The 16,043-nt window shown below is 51.8% G+C and overlaps 2 protein-coding genes across 2 annotated transcripts; one reads left to right on the plus strand and one right to left on the minus strand.

The window, feature by feature from the left end:
- Positions 1-2,097: 2,097 nt before the first annotated feature.
- On the minus strand, positions 2,098-7,549 carry S100PBP (S100P binding protein; the record flags this gene model as incomplete). Its single annotated transcript, XM_082071555.1, has 3 exons — positions 6,309-7,549; positions 6,004-6,096; positions 2,098-2,236 (listed from the first exon to the last, which is right to left on the minus strand). Exons 1-3 carry the CDS (start codon positions 7,451-7,453, stop codon positions 2,098-2,100), a joined length of 1,377 nt encoding a protein of 458 aa, XP_081927681.1. The 5' UTR covers positions 7,454-7,549.
- A 2,746-nt stretch (positions 7,550-10,295) lies between these two features.
- YARS1 (tyrosyl-tRNA synthetase 1) lies at positions 10,296-15,952 on the plus strand. The gene is made up of 14 exons (XM_082071377.1): positions 10,296-10,335; positions 10,433-10,497; positions 10,681-10,827; positions 11,841-12,016; positions 12,235-12,364; positions 12,661-12,741; positions 13,056-13,148; positions 13,316-13,451; positions 13,644-13,729; positions 13,801-13,936; positions 14,428-14,522; positions 14,658-14,851; positions 14,973-15,114; positions 15,315-15,952. Exons 1-14 carry the CDS (start codon positions 10,320-10,322, stop codon positions 15,423-15,425), a joined length of 1,608 nt encoding a protein of 535 aa, XP_081927503.1. The 5' UTR covers positions 10,296-10,319; the 3' UTR covers positions 15,426-15,952.
- Positions 15,953-16,043: the final 91 nt, after the last annotated feature.

The raw sequence follows: 16,043 nt of genomic DNA on the forward strand, positions 1-16,043 counted from the left end.
ACAGGCAGTGCGTATTTAAAGTTAAGCACCGCTTGCCTTCATCCTTCCGAGCACTGTAATATTATGCCTACAAGTACAATTTAGGCAATATATTCCTCCCCCACAAGTTGAAGTCAAACGGAGCCGCGGGAGGTGGTGTGGAGCAAACAATCCCGCGCAGCACGTCCTTCCAACTCACAACACGCAGCACCAGCCACTTCTCACCACCTCCCTGCGTACAACAAGCAGCAGCACAAGCTCTGTTCTCCGTCTCCTCGGAGGAAAATGAGAACACGAGGCATTTGATTCCCCGACGGTTCAATAGCATCAGAGGAGGAAACACCTACACGACAGAAAGTGTTAGTATAATCTCAGCTGGTAATGACTTTCTGGAGGAGATGTAAATGGAGAGGAACAGGCTGCTAATGCCAGTATTTGCCGGAGACATTAAAGGTTACATCACTCAAAAGCTCGTGTCACAGCTGCACATCCATTTTGCTGATAAAAATATGGCAATTCATTGAGTGAGTAGTTAGACTCCACTTCCTAAGGAGAGGGTTGAAGATTATACCATATGTTAGACCAAATGTAATTTCGCCAGATTTGCAGAAAAGCTTCCTAATGACATGCCATGAGCTATCGCCGGCTAGGCTGGAACCAGAAGCCAAGCTGACCAAATTCAACCAGCTTTCTAGCATTTGTTCAAAAGCTGTATGGTCAACACGCTTGTTATGCTAAAATATCTTCTGTTTCCTGCACAAATCTGGTGTCTATTAAATCTCTGATAACCTTATAGATTAAAATTATTATCTTCCTACTTGTTAGTGCTTTAGCCCACACGTCTCGAGGAGAGCGAGCTGGATTCTCTTGCAGCTCATGCCTCGGCATCAATTTTGTTTAACTAAGTTCCAAATGAAGAATCTTTATTATTAGCGACAGAGCCAGGAAAGACACAGCTTGAATTTTAGATCCCAGATGGAGTCAGCGAAGTTGGCAGCAGAAAAGCTGCTTTTCTGCTCGCGATCTGAACACAGTGGATGCGAAGTCACCGAGCGGCAATAATGACACAGCCCCACGATGCCATTTGACACTTCGCAGCACATCGTTGTCCTTTTTAACTGACAAAAACCCCCACACTTAGTGCCACCAACTGCTAAATATAACCTATTTATACCACCCAGACCTGTTTTGCGGAGGATACAACCAGCATAGTGCTAGACATCCTAACCAAAGGGAGAATATTATCAGCTTCCACCGTTTCACATCTCAGGAGATAATTTCTTCCTCTCATTTAGAATTTCCTTAGAACACAAAAGCAGGGAATAGTTGGTTAGCTTTTGAGAGGCTGGCAGAAACAAACCCTAACCACATGGTAGTTTAATTTCAGTCTCATTGTTTTCTAGCTGTGGACTGTGGTACATTGATGAATGTTATTCAATGTTTCATTGTAAGGCATTTCATCACTGAGCTCACGCTGGGCTTGCACGAAACAGCCTCTTCCAGTCTTATCTGATGTAGCCAGATTCTACTACAGCAAAAATCATAAACACGCACCCTTGGTTACACTCTCGCAGCAAACACGCAGTACGTCCTTCCGCAAAGGCTTCATACACAATATCTCTACCGTTCGGTGTATATGAATCACGGCTGCGATGTCAAAGAATGACATTTTCAGCAATAAGGCCGCCTGGAAGCCTAAAGCCTTCACAAAGCTGCTCCACGGCAGCGTTCATTCACGCGAGAGGTTTCCATTCACAAAGGGCACAAAGCACACGTTTGGGAGGAGACACCCGCTGCTTGGACACAAAACACGTACAAACACCATCATCTTGCTGTTGTGGTGAGGTGCTGCCTGTTCAGAATAATTCCATTTCCTCAGCATGGCTGAACAGGCAAGAGAGCGCCTGCTTGAAGAGAAGGCTAATATCAATAACACCCTGGCTGCGATGCAGCGCTTCATAATCTCATAAAGAGATATATAACAAAATCAAGACAGCTAGCATGGGAATCCGCGAAGGGATAAAAGGCAACAGCTCAGCGTGCACAGCAAAGGGAGCAAATGGCCCGCGGTCTTCCCAGTGCTCTGCTCTATGGCCGCTGATCGGCAGCCACCATCGATCACGGCCCCAGACAAAGCTGCGCTGTCCCCGCGGTGACTGCGGCAGCTGCCACCAGCCCCGCGCCGCTGGGGACCCTCAAAGAGCCGCTCTGTTTGCAGTTTGATATCAAACCCTCCAGCAGGCGAGCTGGTCTCCTCCTGCAAGGAGAGGGGGGAATGGGCTCTGCGGTCAGACCTCTGCTACCCTTCTTGCCTTCTCAGAATGCCTGGAACAGGGAGATTTGAAGCAAAATTCCTCCGTTATGTGCGTTAGAAGGTGGACTTTACGGATACAACGAGCAAGCGGACAGCACGTGAAACTGCCCTCAGGACCACAAGTGAATTATTCCTTTTCCAGAGAAGCCTCTTCAATTTAATACGTGGGATTCGCCAGTTTAAAAGACAACAGCCACCATGTGCTAATAACCCCCACGCTACTCAACCAAGGGATGTCACCTCTTTCTACACAAGGCAAAAGGCACACGGGAGGCTACGCTGGCATTAAAAACACATGATTAACTGGAGAAGATCAGTTATTGACACAAAACCCAAACACTGCACTGCGCAACCCACCAGAAAAATAAAAGAGAGACATCCCTGCCCCACAAAATTGCTGTATATGGATTATTTCGTTAATGGAAGCAGCATTATCAAGGAGTTAGTGCAGTCAGGCAGGACCAGGCTCTGTTCCAAGCTCCACTGCTTATCCTTTGGACAAATTACTTCGATTCTCTGTGCCTCAGTCGCTGCACATCTAGGACAGTGATAAACTTTGCCCGCTTTTTAAAGCCACTTCTTGCTGTCCCGCTCCGGATTTGAAAGGCGTTATGGAAGGGCAAAATAATAAAATAGATGAACCACAACAGTGAAAGACATTAGTACGGTACCTATATTTTTATTTCTTTAAAATGACAGTAGCCAAGAGCGTCAGCAAAAAATTCAAATTACTATAATAAAAATATAGTCTAATTTCCTCCATGGATAAACCTATTTTGCTCTCTAGAATCCACCTATAAATGCCGGAGGGGTTCGTGAGGCCCATGGGAAGAGCATTTTGCAGAAGATCAACCCACCTCTCTGTTTCACAAACCCTCCAAGTCACCTGGAGGCAGCACTGAGACCAAAACCGGATCTAACAGGTGCAAAATATTTATCAACTGAAGCGCAAGTCTCGCCAAACATTTACACAAGAAAAGCTACAAACGTAACCACGAGCAAAAACAATCAAAGGAGACAAACTTTTCAGGGACAGAAAGAACAACCGAACAAAAGACAGACCCAAAGCAGGTAAATCAAGGGCTGCTCCTGAGTTTACAGCAAACGAACCCAATTTTGCCTTTGCCAAATGGAGGGGGGCAGCAGCCACAAGCTCGTTCTTACAATTTAAAACAATGTTATTCAATGGGAACCCAATTCCTTGTAGGAGATTTAATGCTGAGGCTCAGGTCCAGGTCAGTTATAAAAGTAGGAGCCTGGTTACTTCTGTAGACAGACCCCGAATCAGAACTGCCCAGGAGGTTCTCATTAAGAAAGATACGATTCTATTTACTGTTGGATAAAGGGCCATAATGAGGTGTGAATCTACCAAACGGTCAGCTGGCAGAAATCTTCTGTGGTCAATTATCGGTTTCAGCCGCCCATTTCCAAGCAGATGTTCAAATCACAGCTCGTTTTTACATCTGCTGCAACGCAGCCTCAGCAGCATTTAGATTCCTCTGGGAAGCCACAAATAAGTGTATCTATTCAGATTTAATATCCTCTAGAAATGAGGATGAGAGGAAGAACAACCAGAGGCACAGGTGATCTCCCAACTCACTTGGTGTGAAAAGTTTACTCTAATACAAAGGGATTTATTTGAAGTAGTCTGTGTTCAAAGATTGGGCCACACACCCAACACAGATAAGAAAATTGTATTTATAGAGAACCTGCAAGTGGAAAATACCATGTAGATAAGTGAAAAGACAAAGCCTGCACTGCAGCCAGCCTGTAACTCACTCAGACAACACATGAGCAAGGAGACAGGACACAAGGAAGAGCAGACGGATCACGAAGCAAAGTCAAAACCTACCATAAAAACAACACTAGGAGATGTGCAATACAAACCAGAACTAAAGACTTGCAGCAGCGATATATCAGTTCCCGCTTCCCACAGGGAATTCCCTTGCTGGCTCTGAAACCTGCTCATTTTCCTTTAGGAATTTCTTGGGATCGTTCTGCAATTCTACATCTCTTAGGCAAATGACACCGCTGCAAACCCAGGGGCGCAGAAGGACCATCCAGGGTCACAGTCACCCACTGGGGAGGCTGTTCTGGGACAACTGGGAAAGCCCAGGCTGCCTGGCGGGCTGAATTCCAAGCCTACAGCTATTTGGAATAAGAGAGGTTTGCACTAATAAGAAAATCAAATTGTTTGCATCGCAGACAATGTTCTCTCCCAGCAAAATAGATCTCTCTTTCACTCACCAGCCTTGCTCATTTGGAGCTCCTGCCTGATTTTTTGTGACTCAGAACATACGTCTTGCATTTTTAATTTGAAAGGAAGAGAAAACAGGCCATTTTAGCTTTCCTTGCCTAGTCCCCTCTGCATTACTTATGCTGGATTCATAGGCTGGAAAGCAGCCCTGTGGCTACACAGCTGTTCGTGCTGCCCAGATAAGTGCAGGCTCCGTGCAATGAGCCACAAAACTGTCACTTTCTTATAACTCTCCAGAAATGACAATTATTGCACTCATGAACAACTCCGAATAACCGCAGCGGGAGGCCGTCTCTGGAAGCTACCAGAACACTCTTCGCCCTTCAGAATATCCCAGTTCTGCCCATCAGATCCCGCTCTTCAGCCGATATCCGTACCTGCTCTTCAGACACCTTCCTCTAAACCTCCGCAGCTCTTGGACGACACCGTTGAGAGGAGCGATGTGTAAAAGGTGTTAACAGGAAATCCAGATCTCAGCATCTAAGCTAAATATTCCCCAAGTCATAGGTGTGGACTGACAAGAACGAGTTATCTCCCAACACAACAAGGCTGAGCTCAGCTCCGCTCTTCCCAAGCGACAGGAACGTGTTGTGGGGACATCCCTGATTTACCACAGCAAGACCCCAGGAGTTTCCCAAAATTCAACCAGTCCTGGGACAAGACCAATTGCTGTGTGGGAACTCGGGGCACGGCAGTGGTATTAAGTGTAGCATGCACTTTCTATTTCCCTCTAAAAAGCAAATACATCCAAAATATAGAAGAATACACGTTCAGGACAAGGGCCCCTGCAGGATGTCTGTCCTCCCCACCAGCACAGCCTGGCCCCAGCCCATCAGGGGTATCTGCTGTAGAAGCTCCTGTTTTCTGCACACGGATGGGCACGCTCTGGACATAAAGGTCTCTTTTGCTCAAGCTCTGCTTCCAAAATGTGCATCCGTCGATTCAATCTTTAAAATAAAAGACCGTGTTAATATCTTTTTATTTTGTCAAATTTTGCTGCAGAAGACGGGGGGAAAGTGCCCTATATAACTAGCACAGAGATGAACTCCTTGTAGCACAATTCTACGATTGCAAAAAGTATTTATTTGAATAAAGCTGCACAGACAACATATTGAGAGCAAAGCAAGAGAGAGCTGCTCTGCTGCTGCCATCTGCCGGAAAACCCTCCAGGAGAGCGGCCACCGCGGCAAAGCAGCAGACATGTCCCCTCCTGCCCTGCACACCAGTGCTCAGCACTATCTTAGCAACACTCTTTTCCATTTGGAGCAGCCCTGTATTCTTCCCCCTCTTACAGTATCATACCAGGTAAAATATTAAGTACATTCCCCGCTATTTCAGTGCATTTTAAGAAAAATATAAAGATAAAACCAGCAGCACACAACCAAATTGTTTTAGGAAATTGTTGGGACATTGCTCAAAGTGCAAAGGCATTTAGAGGCTCCTAAGAAATTACCTTTCTTCCTCCTCCTGTAGCACAGGAATAACTTTGCCAGGCTTCTTGGCACTGGTCATCTCTTCCTGCCTAATCTGGCGCACAGCTGTATCGCTTAACTAGAAAGCTGAGGAAAAATGGGATTAACACTGACAAAAAAATCACTCCATGTAAGTCGTGCTTAAACAGTAACATTAAAAAAGTCACACTTCACTTTAAAAACCTTCCCTTAGTGTGTAAAAGCCCATGATTGTGTGCACACAGACATTACTACAAGTATAAATCAAAAGGAACGGAATTAAAGATATTTTATTCACAAGAATTACGATGTGTGTTTAATGCTGTTTGATGGCTGTTCAGCTTCTGTAGGTTCCCCGTCATCATCCTCTAGAAACTCTAATTTCCTTGAAAAACAGCTCTTTGCTTTGGGAAGTTCTTGGTTTCTGGACCCAGAAGATGGGGTGGGACACGTGGGCAACGTGGGCGATGAGCTCCCATCAGCTGCGCTCTGCTCGCAGGCAGGGCCAGAAGAGGACACGGATCTTTCCACATGGTCACCACAGATGTTTGACACATCTCTGCTTGTAACAGGAGTCTCTCCCAGGCAATCCGGGCTTTGCCGGCTCTCAGACAGCAGCCCATCTGTGGATTCTTCCAGAACACAGCTACCAGCAGCTTTCTCACACTCCAAGCAATCATTTGCGATCGCTTCGGAAGCTTCTCTTTCGGCTTCCTCCAAAGAACCGTCCTCCAGAGGCTCATCTACATCATCAGCATCAATCGGGCTCAGACTCAGAAGCTCCTGAATGTCAAGGTCAAACAACATGAGAGTTACTCGGGCTGACTGCAGCTGGTTCTCGTCCAAACTCGCACTTTCGTACAAAAGGCTGGGGTAACATTCGGAACTGAGCGGAGAACTCTCTCTGGATACGTCCGGTGTCTCTGTGATCTCCGAGGCCACATCTGTGTCATCGCTGAGGACCGATGTCCCGGTGCTGCTGTTGCTGCTCTCGTCCGTTTCACTCTCTGAGTTTCCATTTTGGCTCAGCGCGCTTTTTCTGCTTATGTACCGCTCAGATTCCACGCAATCATCTGCCAAGATTTCCTGGATCTCTTCCTCGGTGTAATTGAAAGGAGAATTCCCTCCTTCACCATCCGACAGTTCCAACAAGGAGTCGTCTGGCTCGCTATCATCAAAACATGGGGATGTATCTAGAGAAATGGCTACATCATCATATTTGGAAGCAACAGAACTGGCAACAGGGTCGTCATGGCCAGTATCATCCAGAAAATAAGAGGCTGGATCTGGACTGCTGCAGTGACAACCCCCCACGCAAACCTTCTTCGCTGACTGCAGGACCTGAGCCTGCTCTGCGGAATCCCACAGCCTTTTGGGCCTGGGAACCGGATCGTGAGTAGCGGGTTCAAATTCATGACACCGACAGTGCCCAAAGGCGGGAGGGTCGTCCATGGTGACCCCTCTGCCTTCTGCTCACAGCTCTAGGAGCCTGTTGGGAAGTTCATCTGGTCCCAGTGCCCCCATGTATCAGCCTTTTCAGAAAAGAAATCAGCAGGAGTCAGCTCCGACCTGCTGGCAAAAGACAACACCTTAAATAAAATAAATGCAGCTCTTTTCCAAAGATGCTGTAATATAATATAACAGGGAAGGCAAAAACACTAGCTGAGGTATGACAGGCACAATTTTAACTCCCTGGTCTCTGTTATCTCTACTCCTGACCATTTTAGGTCTTAACAACATATAATAACAACCGGTCTCCTTCATCTGTGAGTGTTCTCCAGCACAAGGTTGGTTGGTTTTATCAAACAGGACTAATACAAGCGCAAATCATCAGCACAGCCTGTACCTTCTCCTCCACAGCTGCCGTAAATCAGTCACTCTAACACCAAACACCAGTAGTCACAAATTATTCTCTATGACCTGAAGTACAGAGCATGCTTTAGGTGTTAAATAAAACGTCACAGACCCTCCTGTGCTCCCAACCCCCACTTCCGTCCTTCAAAGATGATACTAAACAAATAAAAAGTCTTTTCTAGGTTAGGAAAAACTGAGTAACGGGAAGAATAACTGCCAGGGAGCTACCAAGACATTCAGCAGCATATTAGTCACTAAAATACCCACTGAAAACACATATTATAATGAAAGATCAGAAGATAAAGAACCTTCCTGTAAAAGTCAATAGTTTAAAGGTCTCCACAAACAAAACCTGTTTTCCTCTCGGTGAGGACTCACACAAAGATGAACCTTTTGACCTGACAGCCCTGCATTGACTCTCACCCGGCGGGAGGATTTTGACTAAGGAAAGGTATTTCCTGTCCTCTGTGACCAACACATTTAAAGAAATACCTTTTGTCTTCCTGTTGGCTTGACTACTTACTGCATTCAAAAGTGGGGGGCTACCTATTCCAGGAATAAACCCCAGGCAGTTCTGCTGCTTCCTCTTGTCATTTTGCCCAAATAATAAAAACCAGCACTTTCTGAATAATGCTGGAACTGCACTGAAGAAAGAAAATACCTCGGGAAGAACCTACATACACACAAAACCTATACAAGAACACAGAGAGTCACGGGCAGTGCTCACTGGATAGTACTTGCCTCAAGTTCGGCAGTTTTCCTACAAGTGCTCAAGTGCTTCTTCAAGAGAAACAAAAATAAATTAAATGTGGATTTAGTCCTACAGAGTGTAGCAGTCTGTTCATCTCACTCTTAACCAATATGGACTTGAAAGAGAACCAAACATTTTAAGCCTTTTTGCTGGAACTGGTTCACAAAAAGCGCATTGGGGATGTTTACCTGCTCAGCTTGCAGAGGAGACAGTTCCTTTATTGCTGTGAACTTCCCAGTTCACCCAAGTGCAGCCTGTGCTGGGTCCGTAGTGTCAGCCCCACATCAACTCATTCTGGAAGCGGAACTCGGGTAACCATGGGACCAATTACGCACAAGCCCGAAGCCTTCAACCATTCCCCATGGTACTGTGTTGAGTTCAGGGGCTGTTCAAGGATTTACACCAGGATAATGCTCAGTAATGGCGTAAACGGCTCTTAAATGGATGCAAGACAAGGCTCTGTCTGCTGTCACCCTGTCCCTTGTCACAGCGCTGGTGCCATCTCATCACAGTATCACAGTATGTTTGGGATTGGAAGGGACCTCAAAAGATCATCTAGTCCAATCCCCCTGCTGGAGCAGGAACACCCAGGTGAGGTCACACAGGAACATGTCCAGGCAGGTTTTGAATGTCTGCAGAGAAGGAGACTCCACCACTTCCCTGGGCAGCCTGGGCCAGTGCTCTGTCACCCTTACTGAGAAGTTTCTTCTCAAATTTAAGTGGAACCGTTTGTGTTCCAGCTTGATCCCATTACCCCTTGTCCTATCATTGTTTGCCAACTCATCCCAACTGCAAACACACCAGCCACAGAATCACAGGATGGTTTGGGTTGAAGGGACCTTCCCAGCTCCCCCAGTGACCCCCCTGCCATGACAGGGACATCGTCACCAGCTCAGGTTGCTCAGACCCCGTCCAGCCTGGCCTGGGATGTCTCCAGGGATGGTTCATCCACCACCTCTCTGGCCAACCTGGGCCAGTGTTTCTCACCCTCACGAGCCTCAGATGGGCTGTTCTCCCAAGGGCAGCTCTTCGGACAGTCACCCCCACTTTATGTGGGTTTCTAGCACAGCCTCAATAAATAGTGGGACCAAAAGACAAAGCTCCTGAGGAGCACAGCTCTGCCAAGGCCCAGGGACCGGCCACCCTGCCCAGCCCGCAGCCCTCGCATCGCGGCTCTGGGGCACAGAGAAAACACTCGTGGGCTACATGGCCCCTCGATTTCCACACCACAGGAGATCGTATTTGGAAAAGCCAAGTGTCCAGCCGCAGGGCCGGCGCTCCCGCCTCCCGCCAGAGCACACGGGCAAACTGTTCCAGCTGTGCCCGCCCCGACCCCCGCGGCCGTGCCCCGCTGCCCTCCCCCAGCGCTACGCGAGGCTGGGGCCGCACCGAGGGAGGAGCCCGACCCGGCCCCGGCTCCTCCCCTCGGCCAGGCGCCGGGTGTCCTCCCGACCCATTAAAAAGGACGAAATAAATAAACAAAGAGCTACAACAAGACCAATGACCCTTCCGGGCCCAGCCTGACAGCGGAACAACCCGCACCGCGCTCACCCGCCACCATCTTAACGGCGGGAGCGGCCCCGCCCCTCCCGCGGGAGGCGCCGCATCATTGGCTGGAGCGCGGCAGGCCCCGCCCACTCCCCCATCGGCAGCTCGGCGCTCGGGCGGCGGAAGTGACGTCCAGGCGCCGCAGCCAAGCGCCGAGCGGGGCTGATGCAACCGGGAGCGGGTCGGTGGGGCCGGGCCGGGGAAAGCGGGGCGGGCTGGGCACCGGGCGGGCCCGGGGAGACCCGGGGAGGCCGGTAACGCTGTGTCCTTCCCTGCAGCCGCCGCTATGGAGCCCGCGCTTGGTCCGCAGGAGAAATATCACCTCATCACCCGGAACCTGCAGGTACTGAGGGGGGACCGGGGCCGGCCCGGCCCTGGGTGCAGCGGAGGGGCCCGGAGCAGCCTCTGGGTGGGCCGGAGCCCGGGCCCGGCTCGGGGCTTGGCCGCTCAGCGGGACGTTGTCCTGCCCGTGTCCCCCGCAGCGGGAGGCTGAGCCGCACCAAGCGTGTGTCTTGTCCCTCCGCAGGAGGTGCTGGGGGAGGACAAGCTCATGGGCATCCTGAAGGAGCGGGAGCTGAAGATCTACTGGGGAACGGCCACCACGGGCAAGCCGCACGTGGCTTATTTCGTGCCCATGTCCAAGATCGCGGATTTCCTCAAGGCCGGGTGTGAGGTACGGGCACGGCCGGGCTCCTGCGGGGCTTTGTCACCGCACCGGTGGGTGGGAACCTCCGTTCACACGAGCAGCTGACACTGACGCTGTCCCTGAAGAGAAGCTGCCAAATTCATGTATGCTGTGATTAAGTTATAAAAGACGTACCCGTCATTAACCAATTGACATGAGATAGAAGGACAGGGAACTGCTGGAGAGAGTCCAGCGCAGCCACCAAGATGCTGGAGGGAGTGGAGCATCTCCCGTGTGAGGAAAGGCTGAGGGAGCTGGGGCTCTGGAGCTGGACAAGAGGAGACTGAGGGGGGACTCATTCCTGGGGATCAATATGGAAAGGGGGAGTGTCAGGAGGATGGAGCCAGGCTCTTCTGGTGACAACCAGTGACAGGACAAGGGGCAATGGGTGCAAACTGGAACACAGGAGGTTCCACTTAAAGACGAGAAGAAACTTCTTCCCGGTGAGGGTGGCAGAGCCTGGCCCAGGCTGCCCAGGGGGGTTGTGGAGTCTCCTTCTCTGCAGACATTCCAACCCGCCTGGACACCTTCCTGTGTAACCTCATCTGGGTGTTCCTGCTCCATGGGGGGATTGCACTGGATGAGCTTTCCAGGGCCCTTCCAGCCCCTGACATTCTGGGATTCTGTGACCACCTGCAAAACGAGGGGATATTTTTCAAGTTTTAGATCCTTCTGCCTGACAAGAGGGAGACAGAAGATAAAGTGATGCATTGTTTAGAAGCGGAGTGCTTAGTTTATATTTAACTAATAATCAATAGGTGTGTTGTAAGTAAGATCATAAATTATTTATTAGTATAGATGTATGTCAAAGTTTTCAAAAATTGTGATGCATATGTAATAATTATGTGAATATAAGCAACACAAGAGCATCCAGTCGTTGTAGCACTTATGGAGGATGATCCCCGGTGTTCCCCAGCGCTGAAAAAATAACGAATGCCGCTTAACAGTATAATTGACTCTGTTGTTAAGTTTATTTCATTGTTTCATCCCATCCCCACCAGGTGACGATACTCTTCGCTGACCTCCATGCTTACCTGGACAACATGAAGGCTCCGTGGGAGCTGCTGGAGCTGCGCACCCGCTATTATGAGAACGTGATCAAAGCCATGCTGGAGAGCATTGGGGTGCCCCTGGAAAAGCTCAAGTTTGTCCGGGGCACCGACTACCAGCTCAGCAAGTGAGTCTTGCACCACCTGGGCCTCCCGGGAGGGAAGAGCCTGACCTGGGGCTGTGCTGTTCCTGCCCTGCCCTGTTCCTGAGCCCGCTCCCAGGCACCATCAGTAAGGGAATAAAGTGAAGGCACCTCAGCGCCTGTTGTTGTGGCCAGAACCGGCGTTTATGTGAAGCGGCTCTAAAAAAATGCCCCCCTCCTAACAGCGCTGTCCCTTCCCACAGGGAGTACACGCTGGACGTGTACCGCCTCTCGTCCGTGGTGACACAGCACGACGCCAAGAAGGCAGGAGCGGAGGTGGTGAAGCAGGTGGAGCACCCTTTGCTCAGCGGTTTGCTGTACCCAGGCCTGCAGGTACGTCGTGCCGAGGTAGCTTTGACAGAGCCGCTTGGCCGAGGTGGTGCTGGGTGAAACCAGAACCGCAGGGACGCGTGAGGCTGAATGCCGAGGTCATCGTGCTCCACTATTACAGCAGCACGAGGCATAACCTGAGCACAGAGCTGCTTTTGCAGGAGAGCTCCCAGGGTGGCAGGAGTGCCCTGGCAGGGCCTGGGCAGGTCCTGGGGGACGGGCAGGACCCCCAAAAGCCAAGCTCAGCTGGGCCATGAAGTTCTGGAGCCAGGCTGAAGGCCACGCGTGTCTCTCTGCAGGCGCTGGATGAGGAGTACCTCAAGGTGGACGCGCAGTTTGGAGGAGTTGATCAGCGGAAGATCTTCACCTTTGCAGAGAAAGTGAGGAGCGGGGGGTTTGTGAGCCCCCTGCAACGCTGGCTCAGGGCTCGAGCACTCGCTGATCCCTTGGGAGAAGCGTATCTGGGATTTCGGTTGGCACCAGTGGGCTCTGCGCAGCTCCTGCTGCTGCTCTCATGGTCCTCGAGGCACAATAGTGCTGCCACACATCCCCAGCTGTGGCTGTCTGTGCCATTTGAACCCACGAGACCTTTCTGGGTCCCAAAGTTATCTGGAGCCAGGAGCAAACGGGTTGGGAGTTAAAGCTGATCTGCAGAAAAGGACTGTCCGTGACTTGCCTTCTTGTGTTTTCCCAGTACCTGCCTTCCCTGGGCTATGCCAAGCGCGTCCATTTGATGAATCCGATGGTTCCCGGTCTGACAGGCAGCAAAATGAGCTCGTCAGAAGAGGTTGGTCCCTGAGCGGTGGCTGCAGTCAGGGGTTAATGGCTGGGGCGGAGAGGCTGCACCCCAAGAGGAGGCGACTTCTCTCACACTGGGGTCTAAGAAGAAATTGCAACAACTCCAGCGTGAGTTGTCTCATTTGGGTAAAGGGCTGCGGAAATCTCTTCCTGCAGGACTCAAAGATTGATCTTCTGGACCGCAAGGAGGATGTGAAGAAGAAGCTGAAGAAGGCTTTCTGCGAGCCGGGGAACGTGGAGAGCAACGGCGTCCTCTCCTTCATCAAGCACGTCCTCTTTCCCCTCAAGTCAGGTGAGGGGCTCTGGGGCTTGTTTGTCCTGTGGGTAAGAGGAGGGGAGGGCAGCGTGTGTCCCCTGAGTGTCCCCAGGCCCTGCTGTCGTCCCTTTCAGCTCTTGGGCTCGGTGGGGCGGGTGGTTTATCTGGCTGAGCAGGGAGCCAGTGTCCACTTGGGTTAATCTGAGCTTTAAAATCTGTATGTCGCAGAGTTTGTGGTTCTGCGAGAAGAAAAATGGGGAGGAAACAAAACCTACACAGCGTATGAGGCCCTGGAGAAGGACTTTGCTGACCAGGTGAGCGCTGGGAGGGACTGAGCCCTGTCCCCAAGGACTGTGCAGGAACCCATCTGTTTGTCACAATACAGGTTGTGCATCCTGGAGACCTGAAGAACTCGGTAGAGGTTGCCCTGAACAAACTGCTCGACCCCATCAGAGAGAAATTCAACAGCCCGGAGCTGAAGAAGCTGACCAACGCGGCGTATCCCAACGCGGCCAAAGCCAGTAAGGAGCCACTGGAAGCTCGGGGAATGCAGGACTGGGTGGGAGAGAATCCCCCAGGGCTGGGGTTAGAGAGTTCTGAAACTTCAGTCTCAGCTTGAGGGGCTAGTGAAGCAGAGTGGGGGCTGTGCTCTGTGGTGTGGAGACAAGCAGGGAATTCAGCAGCACCAGCATTTGGGGGTCACTGTGCCCCCCAGGGCCTGTTTTTATTCATAGAATCATAGAATAGAATCACAGAATCATTTTGGTTGTAAAGACCCTCAAGATCATCAAGTCCAACCATAACCCACCCCGGCACTGCCCCATGTCCTGAGAACCTCATGTCCGTCTGTCCAACCCTCCAGGGCTGGTGACTCCAGCACTGCCCTGGGCAGCCTGTTCCAATGCCCCACAGCCCTTTGGGGAAGAAATTGTTCCCCACATCCAACCTCAACCTCCCCTGGTGCAACTTGAGGCCATTTCAGAGTGACACAACTGTTCCCTTTGCCCTGCAGAGCCTGCAGAGAAGGGCACCAAGAACTCGGAGCCAGAGAACGTGGATCCATCCCGGCTGGACATCCGCGTTGGCAGAGTGATCAGCGTGGAAAAGGTGTGGGCGCAACGGGAAGAGTGGACAGACCTTCCTGCATGGTGACATGGGCCCTTGGAACCCGGGTTGGGGGGTCCTGTTCCTTTCCTGCCACCCCATTCCCCTTCCCCGCCTTCACCTCCTCCTGCTCGGCAGCACCCGGACGCAGACAGCCTGTACGTGGAGAAGATCGACGTGGGCGAGCCGGAGCCCCGCACAGTGGTCAGCGGCCTGGTGCAGTTTGTCCCCAGGGAGCAGCTGCAGGACCGGCTGGTGGTGCTGCTCTGCAACCTCAAGCCCCAGAAGATGCGGGGTGTGGAGTCGCAGGGCATGGTGCTGTGTGCCTCCAGGTGAGGGGGTCAGCCGGGGGGTGCAGTTTGAACCCCCCTCTCCTGCCCCAGAGCCCGGCGGTGCTGAGGGGGAGGTGGTTGTCACCTCTGTGTGACTCTGTGTCCCCCACATGCCCTGCAGCGTGGGGGAGCCGCGGCAGGTGGAGCCCCTGGACCCGCCGGCTGGGTGCTGCGCTGGGGAGCGTGTCTATGTGGAGGGGTATGAGAATGGGGAGCCCGACGCTGAGCTCAAGCCGAAGAAAAAGGTCTTTGAGAAGCTGCAGGTGAGGGGCTGTGCTGGGGCGCTCTGGGTGTCAAGTGTGACAGTGCTTAGAGCCACGCAGATGCCACTGTCCCCAGCTCTGGGTGCCCTCAAATAAGTGATTTGCCACTTGGTGCCTGTGTTTGCTGCTGCTGGAGGAGTCAAACCTCAGCCCTGCTGGCAGCCCAGGCCTAACCCTGCTCCCCTGGCTCTGCTCCCCAGGCCGATTTCCGCGTCTCTGAGGATTGTGTCGCCCAGTGGAAGCAGAAAAACTTCCTGACCAAGCTGGGGAGCATCTCCTGTAAAAGCCTGAAGGGAGGGAGCATCAGCTAACAAGTGCCGGTGCTGCAGCTCCTGCCTGGTCCCCTCCACCACCTCTGCTCCCAGTCCTGCCATCTCCCCCCAGTGCCCCGCGCAGGGACCTGGGGGCTCTGGGACTGAATTTGCAGCCTGGGGAGCTGCCCCCGCTGTCCCCTGGGCCAGCTCAGCTGGCAACCGTGGGGGACTGGCGGTGACACTGCACCTAAGGGACCTGTGTGACTTGTGCCCATGGCCTCGGGCTGGACGCTGGGGCCGTCGCTGCGCTCCTGGTTGTGCCACGGACCAGGACAGCGGGTGCTGCGGTGAGGGCAAAAAGGGAAAGCTGCTTGCTCAAACTGGTGTTGCTGCTAACAGAGCTGGGGACAACCGGGGGTCTCCGCTCTGCCCAGGCACCCCCCATTCATGCTTCCCTGGGGCTGGTGCTGCCCTTTGGCCAGGAGCCCAGCAGCTCCGTCCTGAGCCTGGGGGGAGGCTGTGGGGGGTGTGGGCCTTAAAAACTGACTCGGGAACCATCTGTCTGTCATAAACCCAAATAAAATGTCAGTCTGACTGCGCCAGGGTGTGTTTGTCTGTCTGGGAGCTCATCCTGCCCGTCTTTTAGCGCTGCTGCGTGGGGCAAGGCCACAGCCA

Source organism: Streptopelia decaocto, assembly GCF_964273445.1.
Source record: "Streptopelia decaocto genome assembly, chromosome: 23".
Taxonomy (NCBI): domain Eukaryota; kingdom Metazoa; phylum Chordata; class Aves; order Columbiformes; family Columbidae; genus Streptopelia; species Streptopelia decaocto.

What these genes read in the sequence shown, in the direction of transcription:
- YARS1 (XM_082071377.1), top strand. An exon ending in ACCGACTACCAGCTCAGCAA is followed by an intron (nt 12,017 to 12,234) that starts GTGAGTCTTGCA and finishes CCCTTCCCACAG; the next exon opens with GGAGTACACGCTGGACGTGT. An exon ending in TCTTCACCTTTGCAGAGAAA is followed by an intron (nt 12,742 to 13,055) that starts GTGAGGAGCGGG and finishes GTGTTTTCCCAG; the next exon opens with TACCTGCCTTCCCTGGGCTA.